This window comes from Struthio camelus, chromosome W, assembly GCF_040807025.1.
Source record: "Struthio camelus isolate bStrCam1 chromosome W, bStrCam1.hap1, whole genome shotgun sequence".
Lineage (NCBI taxonomy): Eukaryota > Metazoa > Chordata > Aves > Struthioniformes > Struthionidae > Struthio > Struthio camelus.
In genome coordinates this window covers 24,566,414-24,591,187 of record NC_090981.1, presented here as the reverse complement: position 1 = coordinate 24,591,187, position 24,774 = coordinate 24,566,414, and the positions used below count along the sequence as shown (strand labels likewise).

Genomic DNA, 24,774 nt, shown 5'->3' with positions numbered 1-24,774 from the left:
TCATTTTTTTACTTGCTGATCTAAATCATAACTGAAGCACGAGATTAACTCTTTTTTTTTTTTTTTTTTTTTTTTTAAGATTTGTTTCTCACTTAAAATTTACCATTCTACTATTGGTAATAACTATAACAACTTACAGACTTACAAAAGAAGTGGTGTGTCTCAAACTTGGCTTTTTTTTTTTTTATTTTGTGGACCAGAAGAGTTAACTATGTACATCTACTCACACTGTGGAATTCTAGTTTCCAAATGATTAGTAAATCATTTGTACTAATCTTTGAAAATAAAATTCATTTAATTAACAAAAGTAGCATTTTAAAAGTACATTTATTTATTAACTAAAATACCAAAAGTGTGCTGGATGTACAGATCAAGAAGTACTGCATCATTTTCATATTTAAACCAACTCACAAAGTAACTTGGATGAACTCACTGTACACACCGTATTAATGAATTTCAGCACTTGCATATTTTTTTCATTGCCAAATATCTTTAAGTTTCACCTTGTGTCCTTTAAGTTTTATAAATCACATCTGATATTATTTGCAGTCTAACACCAGTTCTTCATCTTCTCTGAATCTGCAACCTCTCATCCTAAGAATAAACTGGTTCAGGTTAAGGTGTGTGCTCTCTTTATGCCTACTACCCAAATTGAAACGGAAAAATAACCGAAAATCCTTTTGCTCCATCAAAAAATGAAGACAGCATGCACATAAAAAAAAGTTGCATATACTAACATTTTGCTTTATTGGAAATATCTAATAAATGATTAATGATGTGCATGACTGGAACACTTATTAAGCTTGAACTGATCTCAGTAATTAATTTTTCCTTTGATTCTGTATATCATTTAAAAAGCAGCACTGCAGCTAATTGAAGTTTGAGGATTTGTTAATGCAATGTTTTATCTATGCATTTTTTAATTTATAAGAACTTCAGGCCTCTGTTTATAATATTGCTTTCAATTTTAAATTGAGTTTTAAAGAAAAAAGATCAGATTTAATTTAAGTTTCAGTGAAGATACACACAACAAATGCTACAATTACATTGCTAGTACACACACTGCAGTGTGAAAATATAAATGGAAAAAGGAACATACCTTTTCATATTCAACCCACTAAAACAGGAATAGGAAACAAACAAAATACTACAACTAAAATTTCACTTTGGATGGATTTATAGTCATAGTGAGGAAAAAGAACAATTACCTTTCCAATGTGTTAAGAAATAACTCTCTGAGAATAACTCACCATACTTCTTCTAATGTAGTCTATTGCTTTTTTCATATCCATGCCTGACCAGTTATCGAGCATGTAGCAGATGCAGGAAGCACAGTACACGAATCTCATATCATTCTCACTTCCTTCCAGCACAGCACAGAAACTGAAAGACAAGTATTCCTCATTATACATCGTATGGCCTCTTACATTAGAAAATACGAGAAACATTTTAGGAATTGCGTTATTTTTCTTTTCAAAATTATTCTAGTTACAGTATTCAGAGAAACGACACTACAAATGTAACCCAAACCTGAAAAAAATTTTGCTTGGCTTGGTTAGAATCATATGTTCTGAAAAGAAAATCAACAGAACTATTAACACCTAGTGGTTTGGGTAATCTTATTTCTGGCAATGTCACGACCCTGGACTTTTATTTTTCCAAAGATACTGATGCATATGTTCTTTCACTTATCTTACACGTTGATGTATGAATTACCATATCCATCTATTACTCTTGGCAGAATTCTTTGCTGCTCTAGAAATCTTCGTAACTCACACTGCTCTTCTGACTAACTTCAGGATCAGATGCCCATATATGTATCAAGGTAACTGTTATTATTACTATTTCTAATTTAAAAAGGGAAAATTACTTGCAATCCAGTTTTTGGTTTCTAAGAGTTAAATTCCTTCCAAACTCTGAGGACATTTTAAAACTGTTATATAGAGGTTGGATACAATCCCATCTTCTTTAAGAGACCTTAGAAAGAAGAGTGATACTTTGATTTGCTTCCTGGCAAGCCTCCATTTGGTTCAAACAGCTAGTCAGAATATTTTTTAAAAATCAAGTATTGGCAAGAAGCTAGCACAACAGAATATTTTGAGGAGGCCTCCTGTCAGATCCCTACTCCAAAAAAAAAAATATACATATACACATAAACTCAAAGGACTTCTGACTTGAAAGGCCATCTTTCAAGAGCCACTGTGACATTCCCCCTTTGACTGTGGCATCCAAGTACACACTCCACATCTTCTTGCCTACAAAGAGCCTCCGATATTTACTGGGAGATCATTTCATCTCTGCTAACCCCCTACGGCTGCCAGGTCCAGCTCTGGTCCAGCTCAAGTGGAAACCCACTCCATTATTCTTTGGATATGGCAAAGGACGTTCAGGAGAACCAGGACAGTTCTCAAGATGTGCCAGTGGTGTGGTTTACAACTGTACTCCGTCCTTAGGTGACAATTGCCGTGTATGGTATTCAGACACTTCAGACCACAGTAAGCCAAGGTAAAGCAAGAATGCACACATACACATTCATTCATAACTTTTAAAGAGACAATATAATTACATTTTTTTTAGTTAATAGAAGACATAGGTGAAGGAATAAAAACTAAGCATAGTATACTTCTACTGCGGTTACGCGAGGAAAGTTTCTCTTTCCCTTATTCAGCTCACTGGCTATTCCCATCCAGACAAGATGTTAGGTCAGGTTCTGGCCTCTTGCATTCTTCCCCTTGGATGCAGTAAAAGCTCTGTCCATAGGTATGAAAATGTCTGTAATACTAGGAGTTGACTCCCACTCAAGTAACAGTTCTACCTCAGAGAGGTGCAAAGCATCTTCCTTTCCCTCTGGCAGCTAGCTGGCACTCTTCAGCATCTTACACTTAACCCTGTACTTTAATCAGTCTGTACATTAAAACCATATACGATACAAACATGCAGAACAGGTTAACTGCATGTAGTTTATCATTGCAAACAGGCATCATGGCAAGCAATCACTTCAAGACGCTAGTGGGTTTGGCACAACTCATCCCCACTCCTTCCTCTTGGATATACTGTGACAATAAAAACGGCTCAGCACGCAACAGCAATGCATCTAGCAGCAGTACAGACACCCCTGTATCTTTGAAGACGCTTGTGAACTAAGGCAAATCAACAAATATTCATATGTATATTTGTATACGTACGTTAGAACTTGGCCCGTTAAGGTCATTCTGAAGCTATATCTAAGCAGAAACTGTACAACGTTCTAGTCACAATTTCCATTTAGAACACACTAGATTTTTTTTTAATGTAACATTGCATTTTGAAAGGTATATTGCACAAAAAAGGTTTTCATTGGAAGACTTCTAGGTGATAAAAAGCCTTTTGATTAGAAAAAACAAAAAAAAGCTTTCACAGCTAGTAAACGGAGACAGAAATTTCACTATGAAGTGAAATAGAATTCCCTCAGAAATAAGGTTTATGTAATTACGCATTTCTTAAAGTACTCTTTCAAAAATGATATTTAGTAAAATCTCACTACACAGGCAGATCACGTGACCCATCAGAAGTGACATTAACTACCAGCTCCAGCCTACAAAAAAACCCAACAGAAGCAGATGAAGAGGGAAATGAGGTATTTTTTTAAAAAACGCATGCAAAAAGGATGAATCACACAATGAAGTTTAATATTATTGCCCTTCTACTATAAGTAGCATATAGGCTAATTCATCCTGCTATATTTATGTTCTGAGTGTCTCCAAACTAAATAAAGCTCACCCTCCCACAAAGCAGAGCAAACGTCATCTTAATAGCGCTCCAGGGCCTTGCAAGACCAGAGAACATGAACAGAGAAAGTCTCACTTATTTGAAAGACACAATCCAAAAAAAAACCTATCCCCAAGACATAAGCCAAACTATTAACTTTCTATTAGTATGTATCTACAGCTGTGAGCAAACAATCATTGCCCAATATGGAAACGAATCTGGACACTGTTTGGTACCTGTGAAGTGGCACATGTTCTATCACTGATCTCCACAACATTTTCCACTAGAAAGTATTACACCACTACTTTCACAAAAACATGTGCGCTATGTTTCATTCCATGCTTTGGTTTTCCATTAACCTTCCGCAGGGTTGGAAAATATAAAATATAATTTACCTTCCATCCTCCAGCTGGAGAGCTCTCAGTCCTTCCAATAAGGCATCTTTATTTACTCGACTTAAATCATCTCCAAGAATAACCAGACATGACAGACCTGTGTAAGTCATTGCTATATGGCCACTATCATAGGGATGAGATATACCAGGACCCTAAAAAAAAAAAAAAGGAAGAAATAAATTTTTGGAACATCATACAACCTTATATCACAGTCAGATATTCTTTTTTTTTTTTTTTGGTTAAGTTTTAAGAGTTAAGCAAAGTTCCTTTCCCTTCAGGAATTCGGTTAAACTGAAGGCACCTCACTAAACCTCTCAATGAAACTCAGTTACTGCACACCTCTGGCCCCCTTGCGATCAGCCAGCCGGTCAGTAGGAAGCTTTGGAACAAGACTGTGCCAACACTGATGCTTATGCAAGAGTTAACCCAAAAAAACCCAACAAAATAAAAATCAGACGTGCTCAACTGTATCTAAGTTTATCCTGACACACTACTGGGCTTTAGTTTCCTGGCAGCGGGCGAGCTTTCCGTTAAATAGCCAAACCTCTAGAGGTTGCTTCTGCAAAGATTTGAGAACCTAATTACTAATAATCTCTCTCATGCTTTTTCTACTTGTAGGTAATCTCTCAGTCAGTTGAAGGGAAAGCAAATTAACCCCTCATCCGCTTTCATCTCTATTATAAAAGAATAATCAGGGTTTTATTTACGTAAAAAACAAAGTCAACTGGGAAGCTAAAATGAGAGTTAAATGCTGACTAGTTGCATGATACAAATCATGACATGGGGAAGTGACTGATGTGAGCCGAATGCTTTTTTTTCTTGTGGTATAAATACATCCTGGACATTACCACTGTACGACAACACAAACCACACGTAACACGATAAATTTGGATGCTTCGCATGCATCAGTTTGGAACAACTGAAAGGTTGTTGTTGGGTGTTTTTTTTTTTTTTTTTTTGGATAGAAGAGCTACTTCTGTGCTGAGCAGCAGAGACAAATGAGTTTCTAAAACACATTTTACTAAGATTATGTCAACTGCCATTTTTACTTTGCAATTTATTAAAAAAAAAAAGACCACATGCAATAAACAGTATAAAAACAAGTTAAATGAGATTATGTTATGCGTCCATGGTATTTTTCAGGCCAAATCATGCTCGTTTCCCACGCCAGAGCGCTTTATTTCAAATAAGCGGCTAGGAGAGAAGTACCTATCACCCACTAAGCAGCAAGAAATTGTTCCCCCACTAAGGAATCAAACACAGATGGGGAAAGGGGGCAACAGCAAGGTGAAAGCAGCTGCGATGGTACTGGAAAAGCTCCAGCTACGCAACAGAAGGGGAGCAGGGGAGTGCTGAGCGCTGCACCCACCCCGCTCCCTCAGTTCCCACCATGGCCCTGCCCTGTCCCGGGGTCTCTGCTGAGAAGTGGGGTGCAGATCTCAAGGGGCTGCGGTCTGCTCCCGCGCCGGCCCGGGAGCTGTCGGCGCTGCCGTGAGCTGTGTCTCCCTGCTCCGCGGGCCCCAGCCCCGCTGCCCCCGGGGCAGCCGGGGATGGGGGGCTGCTGGGCGCACGGCTGCCGCCGTTGGGAAACACGTTTCTCTGACTTGGCTGGATGGCAGGCTCTGATCCCAGAAGGAATGACTTGGCCTGTCATACCGCTTTCGGCATTTTAATCTATGAGAACCAAACATCTTCTGTTCGGAATACCTTCCCCTTAATAAAGTTTATTATAAGCAGCTTAACCCTCGTGATGCATCAAACATATTTGAAACATACAATTCAGCTCCCAAAATCCATACGTGTCGGGTGATACAAACTTGCTCTGTCACAGAAAAATATTCAGTTTATTGATCTACTTTTAAACCAAACAAGTCTCTCTTCTGAAAACCCACATTTGAGCAAATTCTGGCCCTAGAAGGATTCTCAATATCCCAGCTCAGCAGCTAAAACTTCTTGCATATTTGGTCAAATGAAATACAAGATACACACTAGCAGATGAAAAACATCTGCAAAGGTTCTTTGATACTTAGTACCCGCTGCCTACCAAACGCCCCAGCAGGTCAGTCAGCAGCTCGGGAGGAAACTTAAGTTTCCCAACATCTGTACGATCCAGGTTAAACTGCACCGAGAGGACCGCCTGCGTTCACAGCCTACTTCAAAGCTCCTGCATCAGGGGAGCAGGGAAAGCGCAGGAGATGCTGCCACTCCTTTCACACAGACGCATGGAAAACGCCGGAGCCTGCAAATCAATGTTAATTGCGTAGCACCGCTCTGTTTACACGCTCACACAGCTATTTTTAAGTCCCTCTCCAAATAAATATTAACACCAGGAATAATGGAACAGTAACAGCTAGAGTGAAACAGTTCAACTTTAATTTTGAAAATATTACTTCCCGAGGAAGATTATCTTTACTAAGCAAATCAGATTCACTCTAAGGATATGCAGACTTGACTTTTTAAGACCGTTCGCTATAGAAATTTTATGCAAATGTTCATAACTATTTCAAACATGCTTGGATATTCAGGAAATTTTCTAAAGCATCTGTAATTCTCAAAGAAGGCCCCTTTAAGTGGCAATTTTCCCCGCAGTTTCAACACAAGTAGCTCAGAATTTCTGCTCCGTGCGATTTTCTTAAATTGTGCTTTCTATATACACACACTAATTCATACTGCCTGTTAAGTTTTGGAAGCCTACAAATACATTCAAATAACTGGATCTTTATTTTTAGTGAACACAGGTATTTCTATTACACTCTCACTTGCTGCAATAAATACAGTTTGCATAGAAATGCATTATAAGCACGTATACTGCATGCTCATAATACAAAACAATCCCCTCTCCCCTGAAAAAAACCCCAACAGTATCAATCACTACAATGTCTAGACAATGTACACATCTCATCTTTTCCATGCAAATATTTCAACGTGTAGAGGTAACATAATGCTCTTCCAAACACAGGGTTTCAGCAACCCCAGGGGTGTATAACACTCTGCGAGGAGGGTGGTTTCAGCCAAGAGCACAAACTACACCTTTACGGTGCATATAATACAAACGGAAGTGCGCGTTGGCTGTACATACTATCACGAAGCTCACAGCTAAATGCGTTCTGCAATCTTCTGCCTCCATCTTTGAATACCACACAAATACTTTGGTACAAGTAACGCAGAAAGGACGACGAGGATGCATACTTAAACAGTAATTCTCAAACAGGTCATTACATAGCTGAGAATAGCTGCTAGTAAGCTCACACAACTATCTCTACCACTAACAGCTTTCCTTTATCCAGGTATTATCATGTAACAAGCAATTCAATTCTTTATATGGAAAATGGGTATACTGGTAGATATTTTGATATGTAATTACTAAAAAAGCCTGTGGAAGTGACAGAGGGTCAATACGATGGTATGCATCTGAAGTCTTGAGAGCATTCATTTTAGAGCCCCAAACCCCGGCGTATATGGCCAGCATTTAAACAACAATTAAACTAAACACAGAGGATTCAGAATCAAGATCACATAAACAGAAACGATTGCGTGATGTACTCGCAAAGGCCAAGATGAAGTTTTGGGGAGCTGAGGGCCTCACAGATCTTGTGCACCATACATGCATGTTTTTTATATAAAACAAATATAGTTAATATATTTATTCCAGAAGAATAATACATTCTGTCCCTTAACCATAACTGTTAAATTTTAAGGATGCTAGGACGCACTTATCTCTTAGTCTTCTCTAGGCTCCAAGGAACTATTTCAAGGTTGTCACGATACTCCTCATCACACTTTTTGTATGTACCTACACACACCAATATACATTTCACACACTTATTCAACAAAAACATCTGAGCCTGAATAATAGGGTTTCTTTGGGGGGACATCAATCAGAAGAACGGGACATTCGAGATGAAACAAAATTTACATTTCTTGCATATAAAGAGGTAAAAATTAAACAAGAACTCAAGAATTGCAGAAACTGGCCTTGTGACAATTTGATGCCAAAAAGTAAGACTCAAAATGGCTTTTTCAATAGGAAAACATAACAAGTTTCAAAGCTTTTGTAAGATAACTGCTAATACTTCTAAAATTTGTGTGGATGGGAGGAAGCCTCTTGTGATAAAGTAACCCTAACCAACGGCTCCACTGCATATATGTGCACTCTGGTATTGCGCTAGATAATGCTTTTTAATATTTAAAATGCTTTTCAAAATTAGCTAGCAACACTCTGCTCATTTTATCAAAATACAGAAAAAATGCTTATGTACATTTGAAGGACTACTTTTTGCCTTTTTTTTTTTTTTTTAAAAACGAACCATTAAATTTCAAACCTATATAGACAAAGATGAACCGTCCTCAGACGCTCCAACTGCGCTCTCTGGCACAGGCCTTGGAGTTCTTGCAAAAAAACAACCAACCAAAGAAAAAAACTAACAAAAAAGCAAACAGAAACAAAACCCAACCAAACAAAAAGCCTCCTTCAAGAATGTCTAGAAACGTGTGATATTCAAACTGCCAAACTCTACTTTTGTACCTTTGATACTACAGAGGCCAGTGTTTAAGGTAAAAATAATCTTAGGTACTGAAATGCAATCTTTTTCTCCCCAGAAAATGATGCTTTCTAGTACATGGGCACTTTTTTTCCCCCCTGAATGGAGATCAAATGAAAGACAAACACTTGAGCTGCAAGACTCTTTGTCTTTTAAGTTGCTTGACTTATGCTGAATATCAAGGGTGTTTAAACATTACCTCTGCTTATTAGAAACAACTGCTGCTAAATTGCCTCTGCTATATAGGACAAAGCCATCCAGACACTGTGCAAAAGCCTGCTCAGAATTTATCAAAGACAGACACCATGTCAAGGCAACTGATTTTTAATGGGCACCTTCAGGACTGGTCCAAAAAAAGTTTCTTCTCAAGTTCTGTACTACGAATAAAGCCTACTTTTAGTTAAATTGCACTATTTCTGCTTCACAGACACTGCAGACCAAAGGCACAGCAGCACCAACTAACCAAACTATCAGGCCAGGCATAAAAAAAGCCATTGCTACTGTCCTCTCCGGGCGCTTCATGGGCCAAGGGCACAAAATGAAGTTATTTTAAGGACAGCAGCAGTTACTTCTCAAAAACTGGCAGCGAGAAGGGCGCTAAACTACAGACGGATGGTTAAACGCTTAGATTACCCATTCACAAGAAGTGAACGTAACCCGCGAGGGTTACGGCTACGTTAACGAGCGACGCAGCGCAACGGGCAGGGGCTCAGGAGCGGAGCAGGAGGTGCTGCGGCATCAGGCCCCGCTCTGCGCGCGCACCAGCACGGCTGCAGGCTGCTGCCCGGCCTGACGGCCCGGTACCGGGTGGGTGAGTGGGTGCGTGCAGGGTGCACCCGCTGCTTTAGCTCCCTCCAAAGGGACCCAGTTTGCATGGTGCACTCTGCGGGTCAGGCACGTTAAGGAGATGCACGTAAGAAGTGCTCTCCTGATCTGAACTAAAACACTGATGCCTGCACAGCCTGAGAAACCCAGCTACGGGGATACGGCCAGGTCCGGTTCATCTCTTGAGATAATTACTGTTTTTAGGAACGAGATTAACTTGGCTCTCAGCAGTGGTGTAAACCAGTCCTGTTTCATGAGAGATAGCATGATGGTCTCTATGATCTGAGCCTTCTTTGAAAGAATTAACTCTAAGCAGCCAAGATCTTTCAAAACGCTAAAAGTGCTACTAAACACACCGCTACACGGAGTCAGACTTTCAAAAATTTGTTTTCTCAGCTGGCATCAGTGTTACAAGCATGAGTTATTTCAGCCTTGAGAGAATATAAGGTTGTACTGGGAACACAAAACAGATTTTTTATTTTTTTATCCAAGTCAAAACATATGTTACTTTCCGAAAAAGTGCTAGGTGCTGGCTTTCAGTCTAGCCCCTAAAACTGATTTGTAACAGTTTAAATAGATAAAAAAAGAGCTAGGCCTGTCTGGAACTGTAAGGAGACTGTCAACCCCTAATTTCAAAAGACCGTTTAAGCTCCGGTAACACTAAACCTGAGAGACCACAGAATCTACAGTCATTTCAGGAAATAATACTTCTCTAATTTGAAACGAATCATGTTTAAATGCACTGATAAAAATGGCATTCTTAGCTGTCGTTTACAATTAAGACTGTTAAGACTGCGGGGTGAGCGGTCAAGGTGATATGTCTTTGCTACGTTTTTGCTACCACCCCAAAGAGCTGCATAGACACTATCATCAAACATTAAAAGGTAACAGTTATAAAAACAAGAGAACAAATGAGATATCCTGGTCACATTTAAGAGAGTCGGGAGGGTCTAACATATCCTTTGCCTTTTTTCTATTATTTTCAAATATCCCTAGTGACAGAAGAGATTTGGCTAGCTCCAATATGGCACTTTCTCACGGTCCAAAAATGAAAAGACTGTAGTGGCATGGAATAAGTAACTGCCAACACAAATCCAAAAAGCTTACAGGCATTTTTTTTATTATTTTTAAAGACACACATTTAACTGACTACTTTTAAATGATGAATAAAGAAAAACAACAAGGCCTTAAACATAACCCAAAGTCGTCACAGCAAATTGGCAAGTTCTTCTTTCTTTGAGTCATTTCAGAACATTTTAAGGACATAACTCCGGAAATATTTAAACCTTTGTGTATCAATAATTCCAAGTAGATCCGATTTCTTTAACGTATACCTCATAAAAAGTATTCTGATGCTTGTATAAAAAGCATATCAATCTGCAAATAGTTTTGTAGATATAACAACCTTGCAATTAATTTCCATAGATGATATGAGTCTACCCCGTTATTGCTTCTACAGATTGGCTAACAGGTTATGAGACACTGATGGGTTGCAATACATTTCGTGTACTACTGAAACTTGAACATTAAAACACCGGGAAGTGCTGTCAAGCTACAATGACACTCTGCAATTCTTCTGGACCTTTCATCATCAAAGGCTTCTACAAGATCTCAAAACTATATGCAAAACTCGTTTTTCAAGCTTTATGCACTGGGGAGGACTTGGTCAAGTTTCCAAAAAGCGTATACTGATTTAACGTACTACATTGCAAAGTACTGACCCAGACCTTTGAGGAAACATGGCTGACATTTTTATTGCCTTGCTTTGGTAAGATTGCGTGTTTATTTATCTTATAATGCAGTTATATCACAGTAATAGCACTAAACCCTCAACTTCTTTAGGTGATTGTTATCAAAAGGAAGCTTTCTTCCAAGTAAAATCAGTGTTTAAGTTTTTTTTTTTTTTTTTTACAACTATACTGAAATCATAGTTTGCTAGTTGGCATTTAAGCTTTATTTTTAATAAAGTATCCCAATAAGCCACCCGTAGCGAACCCAAATTGTTTCAGGTTCTGTTTTTAGCAGACATTTTCCTTCTTTCCTTCAAGCTCAGTGGGTGGTAGGATTGCCACTGAGGTTAATTCCAATTAAAAGAGATGATGAATTCATCTTACTGCTACAACTGGAGCTCACTGTAGACACCATCTGTAACGTAAAACGGGATAAATACCAAAGCAAACCAAGAGGCAGATTACCTTGCCTGTCACATGTTGCTGTAGCACCTGCTATAGAGACGAACAAAATCCTCTTCAAAATTATTTTCCCCCTGCTATAAAGCATAACCTGTGAACATTACTGCTACGAATACTTGGTTGACTTGCTATGCCAAAAGGGCCATCAAGTGGTTATTACTCTAGTGCAGATTAACATTCCCACAAGATACTCAAAAACCTAAGGCTAAGTAAATAAAAATGAGGTCAAAACAGGCTGCTGTACTCTCCTCATACACAAGCTAGTTCAAGGCTTTTTGCACTCAACTACAGTCATAGCCATATCAGATGTCCATCCTCGCTTCCAGTTTCCTCTCCCAATATTAATAAATTAATATCTAAAATCCTCTTGCTATCTCTCCTCTAGAAGTCACATACTTGGGGAGAGATGTTTCATCCACTCTTTAGTAGCGGGACAATCAGCACTTTCACTCTCAAACACAGCACAGAATTTCTGTATCTTTTTCACAATCCTGCATGCACACTGGCCCCTATTTCTATCTTCCAACCATATCAGACCTGCTGTATTTCTAGTAGCCTTTGCTCACCTCATTTCTCCCCAGTATTAAGGGCATCCTCTTTTCCTATACAGATTTAATTCTCCTGAACCTCAGCTCCATGACTGAAAAGCATCCTCTCAATGCTTTACACCACAAAGTGGGATAAGCAGAGCCCTGCCTATGTGTCAGCGGATCCCAGACAAAAATCAAACATCCCACGTTTCATAACATGAAGAAGAATACTGAAGAACAGCATGCCCTCCACCATCTGATGCAGAGCAATTACGCCCTTCTCTTCCAGGTCCACAGGCAATTCTTGAGCTAGAGAAGTTTCCCTCCCCAGTTACAGATCAGAGCAGGGGAGGGTGCACTGAGACAAGCCACAATTTGTATGTCGTTCTCTTCACTGCCCTCTGTAAACACAAGCAGCACCATTTTAAGAGCATCACCCATATTACGAAAGCTCTTCAAATGTTTCAGTATATCAACAGAAAAAAACCCCTACCTCCCACATTTTCCTCAGTTCTGCAGTTAATATTATACAAAAGACAGAAATTACTGCCTAACTGAAATTTTTTTCACCACACTTAACTAACCTTGGATGGGTTGAACGGCATCCCTAAATACGAAGAGCCTCTGAATCCACAGCGATTCAAGTTTGATCCTGGAGAAGGAAGAAAAATAAAAAGTTAGCTAATTGGCTTTGCCAAAACATTCATTATAAACTGCAATTCCCTAGCCAAGATCAAGGCCTGTTAGTTGAACACCACTCACAGTACAGCCAGAGTTTGCACATACGTTGTTTCAGTATGCTCCCTAACCCAGATTGTCATTATTCTGAAGAGGAAAAAACAAGCAAACTGGAGCCTGGTGTAATGACAAAGCAACAGATTATTTTACTTGATGGAAATATGTTGTTCATACCAGCATAGAACTTTCTTCTCTGCTCTAAAGAAAGAAAGAAAGAAAGAAAAAAAGAAAGAAAGATTGATTGACTATTCCCCTGGAAATGTGCCCAGAGTTAACAGATTTACTCCCTCTCTAGATTTCTGCCTAGTAATACCATCTGTTCCTAGGCAGAATTGTTTTAAGATACTTTGCAACATGTACAAGGACAAACAAACTATCCGCAGTTTTAAGTCAGTACTGATTTAATGTGATACTATCAGAACTAAATAGTTAAAATAACATGACAATTTTAAGGGAGCCATTCCCCTCTCTCACTTAACACACAGGCACAAGAACATGTTATCAATCAGACATTTCTTCCAGTGATTCAGATGTGATTTTTGCAATGTGTCACAGTATCTGAGCATGTATTAGAGAAACGTGTACCACGTTCAGTCTGTCAGTATAAGTTTCCAGGGATCTGCACCGCACTGCACAGGCTCAACTGCTCCCCAGGCTCCCAAGGTAAAAGGGCTCTAAGTCACTCATTCTCCTCCTCCTCCACTCCCTCCCTTGCTTTTTTTTTTTTTTTTTTTTTTTTGGGGGGGGGGGGGGGGGGTCATCTTCAGCCTTGAATCTAAAAAGCCTCACGGAGATTAGGAAAACCTGCACCAGGTTAACTGAACAACAACAGTTATAATACTGACAGCCCTAAAAAATATCACTATACAATGTGGTACATCAGTCCTGGTGTAATTAACCAACACAGTAACTTCTAGTTTAACATACATTCTGCATATATGCAACATCTAATTTAGATCCTTGCATCAGTCTAAATACTTCAATGCTGGTAAAGTGTTCCAGTTTTTCTAACAGACAAGTCTTTGGATCTAATCTCCATGGAGCGAACTATCATTTAACATTATAAAATAAAAATAAAAACAAAAAACACACACACCTGCAATCCCCACTTCTCCACCTTTTATCCTAAAAAATTTTTTAAGGAACCGACAGGTGTAATGCAGGTCAGTTCAGCATATACTGGTATAGAAGTTGGTATCCTCTAGCAACAAAGAGGAAATAGAAAGAGTATCTGGATTTATAGATTGAAAAAATATATATAACTGTTATATTTGGTTGTAACCTACATCATCTCAGCAAAGAAAGCTTGCCTGCTCGTTCCTGGAATCAAAGATCCTACTTTTCGTGTCGCTACAGATTCTGGAAAGCACAATAAAGATTAGGCTTAAGTGGATCCTGAAGGACCCTGCGAAAAAAAGCTTCATAAATCGAAATACGGTATAACATTAATGAACCAGTGAAGAAAAAGGAGAATTAGAATTCCTGTTTCTTAAATACCAATTTTCCTAACTGGCATTGTAAAGAAAGCACCGTTTTCAGAAAAAATTAATCAGTGCCAGACATGCTTACGTAAGCCACAAGATACACTTCAAAAGGGCACAAACGTGGACATCCTTCACCCAGAAAACAGACATAAGTCTACCAGTACATAGCTACCAGTGTATAATCTCCAAAGAGAAGCAAAATTTCTTGTCCTCCACATAAAAGAACGTTGTTGTTAATGCTTGGGCATTAAGAGATGTTAAGAGATGTAAGAGATGTTTCCTAGAGTTTCAGGATTACAAGTGAATCGCTAACTTGATAGTTGCGATTCTTGACTTTAAAAACAGAATGTGGAACTGATAAAGGAAGCGCTAAGCGGGAAGTGAAAACAGCTCTTTTCTAGCCATATGACACTGGCACACTGACGCCATGTCTCCTTTCTTTTCTCTTTTTTTTTTCTCTTTTTTTTTTTTTTTTTTTTTTAAAGTTTCCTGTAAGTGCAAGTCCAACTCTAAAGGGGCAATACTTATTTAATCAAAAAGTCCTGTCTTTCAGTTTATGCATATCATCTCACTTGCTCTGAAGTTAGTTTTACTATTTTATTGCAGGCTCCTTGGGCTTCTTATCTCTTGTAATAGCTTAGCAATGCTAATCAAACTCTTGCCTACTTTGCTGAGTTGCAAACAGCCAGTAAGGATCTGATATATCATTAAAAGTTAAGCAAATTTATCCCAGAAACATACCCTAATTAAAAGTATATTAATCAGAATTAATGTCCCGTGTAAAAAATTGCTGAAGTGACGACTTCAGCACCTGCATAGTCAGTTGACGCATCGAGTATAAATGCAGTTATGAAATGGTACCACCTAGTGTTCACTCTCAGTTAAGTACGCTTAACACCGCTTTCTGAACGAGCTTAAAAAATTGCAGTAAGAAATAAGAGTTTTATCAATCACTGTGAGACTGTTAAAAGCAGAACAAAGAACATGTGGAAAAACCTGTCATATCTGACAACGGAACTAAATAAATTCGACCTGCTTCCCAACGCAAGAGACTCCACATTTACACCAAAAGCTGAGACTTTACCTTGAAGAAAGCCGTACTACGTATGTGTAGGCCAGACAGTCCTTAGGCTTTATAACAGAGCTCTAACTGAGGACCACAGGAGGTTTATCTGAGGATCGTTTTGTTACAGAAAGGATATTTTTGTTATGTGACTTTTATGATTAGCCTTTGACGGGAAGAGCGGTAACTTTTAACCTCTGCTTCCTCCCCTTCAGGGTACCTATGCATTCCTCTGGCTTCTAGGCTTTTCTTATTTTGCTAAGCGCAGGAGCAATTTTATATACCCCATTAAAAGGTAAAGCTATGACTTTTTCATGTATTTTAACCATAGGCTGGCATAGGTAGCATGCACAGATAAACATGAGCAATTCTTGCTGAAATAAGGCTAAAAAATAATTATTCTTATAAACCAAAGCACAAAGAACGCGCACTAAAGCACCATTACCAACCTAAATTCAAACTCTGACAGAACAAAGTTGTAGGTCCCTGGTGCAGAACAGTGGTTTTCAGGCGGCTATGCACAGACCCTGGGGGTTCAGATCAGAAAACGAAAGATGTCTCTGCTTTACTTGGGGTACAGTTTCTCAGTACAGCAGAGCCAGTGAAACATCCAGCTGTTTAAAGTATGGGATCCGGCTCCCTCTCCCTCACTGGGCTCTGGCACTTGTACTCCTAGCCAAGTCAGCTCACCAAGGCAACAGAAAGCTAACCTTTCTGATAGATAAATAAATACATGCTTTTCTGCCAGTTAAACAAGCTAAACCAGCTCACAGCAGGGTCACAAAAGTGGCAGTGCTGCTGCAGGGGAGGACAGCAGATGAATATGACCAAAGAACCAGCCTCCTCTCTCTGTCTATAACTAGATTATGAATTCAGATCTCTGGACTGAAGTAATCTTTCAAAAGTGCTGAACTGGTTTTAAATGTGACTTGCAAGGAACAACTGGGATACATCTCTCTCGCATTGCTAAGAGCTGCACTTTAAGATAGTTAAAGTAAATTTGAAATTCTGTCTAGGAGCTGCTTTACGACAGGGCAAACAGTACAGTAATGACATGATAAGAACGAGAAGAACAAACAGTGAGTTGAGACAGGACCTTTCATCAGTTCTTTTCTAATTTCATATTTGAAAAAAAAATGTATCCTTAGTTCAAAGCTGTCTTTTCTGATAAGACTTGTAAAAGAGCACAGCCGCTTCCCACCCCAATGAAAGAAAAAAGAGCCCTTTTCAAGATTTCAATGTCCTTCTAAAAGGAAACACAGTGAGGTCTTACTACAAGGAACACACAAACAAAATAATCAAATTGCATGCTATTAGCCATGCAACTAAGCAGAGCATTTACCGAACAGAAAGGAAAAGCAGCAGTGGTCAAAAGCTACGGAAGCTAACTGTTCTGTAAGAGTCATAGAAGAGAGTCCTTTCAAATAAGCAGAAGACACCAACGAGACCAAGCATCCAGTGAAGACTTAGGTTTGATGGTGAGCATCAGCTGACATGTGTGACAGGGCTATTTTCTCCCTCTAAATACAACCAGTATCGAGTCAGGCTCTAAAACACTTGAGCTGACATCACTTATAGGATAATTCTAAAGGATATTACTTCTTTTGAATCTCATGTTTCGTGGTTAAAATAAAAACCACAGAAGAATTCAGTCTATCCTGATGGACCTCAATTTTTAGCTTCCTTTCGTGTGTTTCATTTAGGATCACAAACTATATTTTTGCTTTCTTACTCAGCTAGATCATGATCTCACCATTTTGCTTTCATGAACTTTAGTTTCACATAAAAATGTCAAAGGCTACAAACCTTTCAATTGCAGGCTACCTTAGCACATCCCATACTGGTACATATAAACTTACTACTTGCTACTACCACAGTATATTTTGAGAGTGTAACTAACAAGTTATTCTAAACATCAAATTCTGAATTTTCTTCCATGTTCTACAATACCCTGCTATAATAGTTATTGGCAAAAGTAAACAGAAATTAAGTTTGTAGAGTATCCATTGTTCTCTCTCCTATCCATCGAAAGCCCACTATAAGGTAGCAGTAGTTCTCCAAATAATTTGGACTTGTCACCTGAAAAAAGTGCCCTTAGTAAAATCAAATGAAGTACTACTGATAGAGAAGCTTTGGAGAGAGAAACATGAACAACAGAGGAATTTTTCCTCTGCTACTCCCCCCATTAGAATTCCAGGAATTCTTTTTTCTCTCCTTTTAGGAATTCAGCCAGTGACTCAAAAAAAAAAAACACCCCCAAACAATCCAAGATGCTCTAAAAATATACTCCAATCTAAAATGTAAGTCCATTGGTTTTTAACACTAGAGCCAAAAGCGATGAAGATTTGTATTAAGTGCAATGTTGTTACTTAAAGCAAGATTATTGGACCAGCAATCCAGAAACTACACCACAGTGTCATAATTTAAATACTTAAAGATCAATTTTCCCCAGAAAGAGAAAGATATCAGCATGCATGTCAAAGAAACTGCAACAGATTATTACTTTAAAGCGAAGTAAAATCAGGTTTTTTTCCCTAAGAAAGATTCTGATGCATCAAGCTACCAAATATTCCCTTTAACTAGGAATGTACAATCATCTTGAAACCAAAAGCCTCAGCGCTGCTGTCTACCACAGTTTAGCTACTTCTTCGGACATGCCAAAAGATAGAGTCAGAGCTCTACTGGTGGCAGGCTGTCAACAAACATCACACATACTAAGATTACAAAACAGTCAGGACATTTTATTGAAACCAGACATTACAAAAGGTTGTGCACTCCCTTCTGAATATTTAGTCATCCAGCATCCAATTTGTTGCTGTTAGTATCATTTACATTTTAATCATCTATTGTCCACCAGATGAAGTAAAAATGGAAAAAAAATCCTAAAATTTTAGAGGTCAAGGGTCAAGCTGAAGAGTGGCGTTATTACCAAAAGGAATAGAGCTTAACAAAAAAAAAAAAAAAAGAGGAGTTCTTATGAGATGATATCAAAATACAGGACTGGAAGGATGGTTGGTCTGCTGGTGAAAAGAGAGATCTATTATTTATAAGCACAGAACGCACTGCCACAGTGAGGCACCCCCCACCCCAGACTATTCTCCTGGAACTGTACGATGGGATGAGATCGGGGCGGGGGGGAGGAAGAGCTCGTCCTCGCTGCGCCCCAGATCTTTAGCCTCCACATCTGCAAGCTGAGACTGATGTTGTCCTCCCTAGAAGGGCCTTAACAATGAGACTATCCCATATGTTGGCTGGGGGGGGGGGGGGGGGAACGGGACAACAAAAATCTTACAGCGTTTTATCAAAAGACAAACAAAGAAAAATGCCTGTTCTAATCCCTCTTCTCATGAAGTTGACTGTTCTATCAGAATACACTCCTGAACACAGGGACAGAGATCAAAAAGCACGCAACTCCTAAAAACAAAGAATGTGTACATAGAAAGTTTTCTTAATGTTAAGGGAGAGGAACTTCTCATAAGTAAAAGAGCTGCAGGAGCAACTATATGATCTAAACCCATTAATTTTCTGCAATCAGTCCTGAAATACAGCACAAGCAAAACAAGATCTATTAGAGCTAATGCCTTGTGTAGATCTGACAGTCTGTAAGTTGCCAGAGTAAGAAATGGGTTCTTTTTATTACTATAAAAATCAAGCATCAGCAATCTTGACTTCTACACATTCACTTCATAAAAATGCTTTTATTTCCTAATAAGGGAAGAGACCTAATTTGTGGTATATGATTAGACGTTATAAGGCAATACATGATTTTATTTCTACAACCATCCAACATTAAAAGCACTTCACACTTTCCTGATTTTATAGACAGGCACCTACAATTACCTCTTCTCTAAAGACCAGCCTGCAGCTATCCCACACCAGCACTTAACGTGCCAGTACCTCATGTCATAGAGCTGCCTTACCGGCGTCCCCCTCCCTTCCACTCCTGCTGCTGCTGCTATTAGCTGCTCACCTGAGCCGCCACAGAAAAATGTCAGTACCAACTAGCCCACAGAAATGGCGCTTCTCTTGGCTTCTGTTAAGCAGCCTGGAGAGGGCCACTTCTTTTGAGCTCCCTCCCTAATCTGGATCTATAATACACATCCCAATCCCAAGACAGCTGGGACAGAGCAACAGTATTACTCCCTTCTAAGAACATTAGGCAAATTTAACCAACACAGATCCAAAGAATACATTTTTCATTATTAAGTGGGAACTGTGCTTATCCCTTTTGCTTCTTCATCTTATCCCTCCTTTTCTCAAAAGCTGTTCCATATAGCCACACCTGTGCTCACAGCTCCTGGCATGGCTGTAACTGGTAGTAGTCAATATAATCATTAATAGACTCATAATGCCTATGTGGCATATGCATTTCTTTTTAGAAACAGGCAAAAAATTTCTCTGAGAAAGTTTTCGAAGGTGGAACTTCAGCAGTATGTTGTATTGTCTTATCCTCAAAGTCATTTCACAGCTTCAACTTGAATACATAAAAAAGCAAAACTAATTGCTATTTCTTTAGAGTGCTCTATTTCTAGGAATTACTAGACATTGCTATCTGAAATTACCACCACAGCATCTCAGGATGGTCAAATTTTTATTTTGCAAAAATCAAACAAACAAAACCAAGAGCCATACACTATTCCCCAGGTGAAAAGCAGAAGTAAAGATGTTAATATCAATAAAAAAAACTAAAAACTCACTCACTGTCTTCTGTGGGAAGGACCTGCAGGGAATAAATCCATTCTATTATATCATCTTTGTTCACCACATCTAAGGAATCCAACATATCCAGACCAGAGAGCGCGAAAAATGCAATTGTCAACCTAAAAGAAAAAGATAAGACTTACACTTCCCACCATAAATATCATGGGGAGATTAACAAATGGTTGCAGAAACATAAATTTCTATGAATTCTCAGCCTGTAGAATGGAGCAACACATCGAGTCTAACTCAGAAAACATTACATTTATCTACTGGACAAAATTACGTTCTTTATATTTTAAACATTTCTCTGCCTCAACAAGACTCTTCATATAAGCCATGTCTTCTTTCATATGGTAATGAGGTGCCAATTCAGACATTAATCTAAGGGTCTGCTTATCTGAAAAAGATGCTACAAGGTAAACCGCGTTATTAACTTACTAACTTATAAATTAGCTCTCTGTAATGAATTCTTACATGAAGAACCTTATAACTATGCAGTAAGTGCAAAGTAACCCTGGCCTTAAGTAAACTGCCTCTCGTTGTGTCCCAACACAATTTCAGATGCTTAAAAGTTAGGTGCCAAATAGCAAGGCTTCCTTTGTAACCAATGAATGCAGAAATAAATGCACAGGATGAATTACCACACAGAGGTACTTATTTCTTGTCCTTGAATACAAAGGAGCCTAGATGACTACCTTAATTAAACATCTAAAATTAAGCAAGTCAAACCCAAGTATCCAGCACAGGAAGTGAAGTCAGGAGTAGCTAGCATGCTGCAGTTCTTTCCTGCCCAAAGCTCCTCTCCTTCCCTAAACTTGTGTTACTGTAACTATTTATAAGGCTCCACTGCAAACCAGCCCTCTTAGCTGGGCAGTTTTGTTTTTAACTCAAATCATTGCAATGATTTGGTTTATAGTACAGCCCCTCAAATAGTTGCAACAGTTGCACTGAGAAAGCACCAACACAACAAGCACCGAGATAGGAACTGGAGATAGCTTGCTATCAGAGAAAACGTTCATGCAGTGATATGTTGGAAGTTCGGCAAATTAAAATTAGCTGGGTGTACATTTCGGCACCCACAGTTGTATCTGCCTACCCTCCTGAAAATTCTTGCTCTTGTTTCACCAACTGATAAGCTGATTGTGAAACAGCTGCTGAATAGACAGAAACTACAGCTTAGTATGCTGAGGAAACCTAAAAGTCAATGCCAGCTTTCCTTATGAGATTAAGTTATAGTTTACAGTTACCTCACAGGCTGCTGAGCTGCCCTAAGCATCGGGAGTAGGGACCTCTGAAGACGACCAAGACAGAAACCTCTGTGACCATCTAATTTCTGCCCGTGGTTCTGTGCCAGAGCGGTAAACACCAGGGCCACAGAAAACGGTGATGCAAGTCAGCCCAAAATACGGCTTAAAAGTATGCTGCGGCAAACGATGGTACAGCAGCCAAATGATGGTGCAGCAAACACTCACCACAAATACAATGTCACACCCCACAATGCATGGCATTCCTATGAGCATGTTGACCTGTTGTTACAGTAATCACGTGGCCTGACATTCACAAGCCATAAGACGACAACTTCTGCTTCACAACTGATATCACCTAGGATTACATACCACAAGCAATGACCACAATTCATCTGAAGAACGATAACTTATTAAGCTGAGTTATTTGATTTTATGCTATCTTTTACCTAGATCCTGGGTTTTTGCATTTTTCTTTTGGACAGTTCTCGCAAACAAAAGATTTTAGCTTATAATCTTCTTGGATGTTGAACACTATCAATCCCTCTTCAAAAAAAAAAACACTGTATGCAACTATAAGGTCCTTGCCAAAAACATCAAACACAGAATAGCATGCATCTCCGTTAGTGCAAGTACTCCTGGCCAAAAAAGGGTAAACTTATTTCGTAATCATTGAATGCTAAGATGTATTTCTTTATTATTATTAAAAGTTTTTTGCTACAGAGAGTCAAAAAACGTACACTGCACACAAAAGTTATTTCTACATGGAACAAAAATATCATTTAGGTCAACCACCTGCTGCAAAATCATCTTTAAACGAAAGCTTAGCACTTCAAGGCTTGTGCCAGCTTTCGCCACTGATCAGATCCGTGTAACCCAAAATCAGATTCTGGACAATAACTCATTACTTTTTTAAGATTTCATGAGGAACAAAGGTTAAAAAATAGTTCAATCACAGGGTTTTTTTTAACCCTGCATATATTTCCAATTTTCACAAACACAAAGTTTGACAAACTTTGACTACTAATATTTGAAGACATTTTCACACTATGTTACCCAGCCAAGCGACTGCCAAAGAGGCACAAACACAATGCCAACTTCAGCACTAGGAACTGCTGCACACCGAGCCCCAAAATATTAGACTGCATATATAAAAGACAAAACAACATGCCTGACCTACACTCAAAAATACTCACATACATCAGATAAATGAATGCAGAAAGCGGCTTTATGCATAGCTGGGCTTCAGTTTACCTAATCAGAATTGATTCTTTGTGTTAATAGGAGCATTTGGGAACTGACCGAACTGCCAGAATTCACATGTGATGGGCAAGAATAGCCTGCATCCCTGAACACAGTACCTTCCTGATACAGCACCTAGATACTGCATTTTACTTCTTAAGCTATCCTGCCTCAATGAGCATTAACGGAATAAAAGACAACCGTTACCAGTACCTTACCTGACACATTGCATGAAATTAAAAAGCTCTATATAGTACAATTCACCTATAGAGTACCCCTTTTTGACACAGTCCCCAAGTCTGGCATCGCTGTCTCTGCACCTTTTCTTCATGCCTTTTACCACTTCAGTTAATTTAGAAAGTCACTCATCAAAGTCTGAAGATGAAGTTTGTTTTGTTACTTAACCTACGGACAACTTAGTAACAGATAATCTGCATTTTCAGTTCCCCACAAAGACAAGCAAATAAAAACATTTCTGGTGACCGATTCCAAGGCCTTGGTCTTCAGGCAAGGGCACAGACTACACTTTCTCAGAAGAATTCCAAAACCTTTTAAGTGACTGATTTGAGAATCTGGATAAGCATGATACAAAGAGCATTATGAAATTCCACAACTTCGCATTCTCCCACCAAACCTCACGGTACTGACTGTGTACAAGACTTTATTGACCACATCACTGAAAAACTACTGTCACTGATGTTGCATGCAGTAGCCAAAGATTAAATTAATTACAAGGTCCTTGGACCAGTAATTTCAGTAAAGAACATGCAATCAAATTTCTTCAGGTTTGTACCAACTCCCTTAGTGCTTGATAAATCACAGCCTAAGTTAGAGCAGACCAACACTGTACCAAAAGAAAATCTCATCCTCTACCACCTTGTGACAACAAATGCAGTTGTTCCCACTGCAGTGTGGTGAATCAAAGCTAACCTCGCTGACTTCCTTTTTTTTTTTTTTTTTCTTAAAAAAAGAAAAAGCTTCTCTATTTAATTTAGTTGAGTTCCCTAATCTGGTTCACCATGCAACCACACAAATGCAGGAACAAGGGAGGTAAGAACAAAAGGATGACAGCACTTCATTGTGCAGCAATTCAACTCAGGAGGTTCACTAAACTTGGTGACCTTGAACTTGTCAAAAAGGCTGCTTAGTACTCTCAAGGTCAAACACTTTTGTGGTGTAATCACCTCCTAAGAATTTATTAACAGAGCAGTATATACACCCACAGAACACTGATCTAAAAATCAGTATATTAAAACTGAAGAGTATCTGCATGAGCAAAAATTTCACAACTTAAATAAAAATTGTGGTCATCTAAATTCAGCATGTATTTTTTGTGAGCTGAAGGTTTAAACTTCGAGCTGAAGTTTAAACTGCTTGATGAGCCAGAAATTGGAGAATCCTGAAATAGTTTCAGACAGTTCCAATTTTCAGAAAATTTAAGATTTTTTCAGGGTTGCACAAGCATTATACAAAATGTACTGGGCACTGGCTATTTAGTGTAGCGGCTATTACGACCACATGCGAAACTTAAACTCAGCCAGGCCATTAGTTGCCTAAAAGAGATCCAAAAACAATTAGCATTACACTATTAAGCATACCGCTAATAAGACTGGGGACAATGCCACGCAAACTACAGCCTCTATTTTAGCTCAGCAGCAAACTGGGACAGCTTGGCACTGTAAATCACAGAATAGAAACATCTAAGCTGGCAGAGGCCTTTGGAGATCACCTGGTCTCCCCTTTTGTTGAAAGCAGGGCCATAGATATGATTAGCCAGGGCCCTGTTGAACCGAGTCTTTAATTTTTTCAGAGAAGGACGCTCCACCACTTCTCTGGGTAACTTATTCCAGCGTTTTAACTGCTCTTACAGTGAAGAACGCTCTTCTTATACATAGACTGAATCTCCCCTGAAGCAACTTGTGCCTGTTGCCTCTTACACCATCTCCTTTGTGAAGAGAGCACCTCCACCTTTTCTGGTAACCCGTTTTTAGGTAATGGAAGACTGTGATTAGATCCTCCCTGAGTCTTCTGTTCCCTTTAGCTTTTCTTCAGACATCAGTTTTTCCAAACCT

At 39.0% G+C, this 24,774-nt stretch overlaps 1 protein-coding gene across 1 annotated transcript in view; it reads right to left on the bottom strand.

Annotated features, from left to right (window-relative positions):
* LOC104150986 (geranylgeranyl transferase type-1 subunit beta) overlaps positions 1–24,774 on the bottom strand; it is a 40,391-nt gene that overhangs the window by 14,175 nt on the left and 1,442 nt on the right. The window contains 4 exon segments of the mRNA XM_068926229.1: positions 1,251–1,383; positions 4,143–4,294; positions 12,815–12,882; positions 20,217–20,335. Coding sequence (XP_068782330.1) covers positions 1,251–1,383; positions 4,143–4,294; positions 12,815–12,882; positions 20,217–20,335 — 472 coding nt within the window.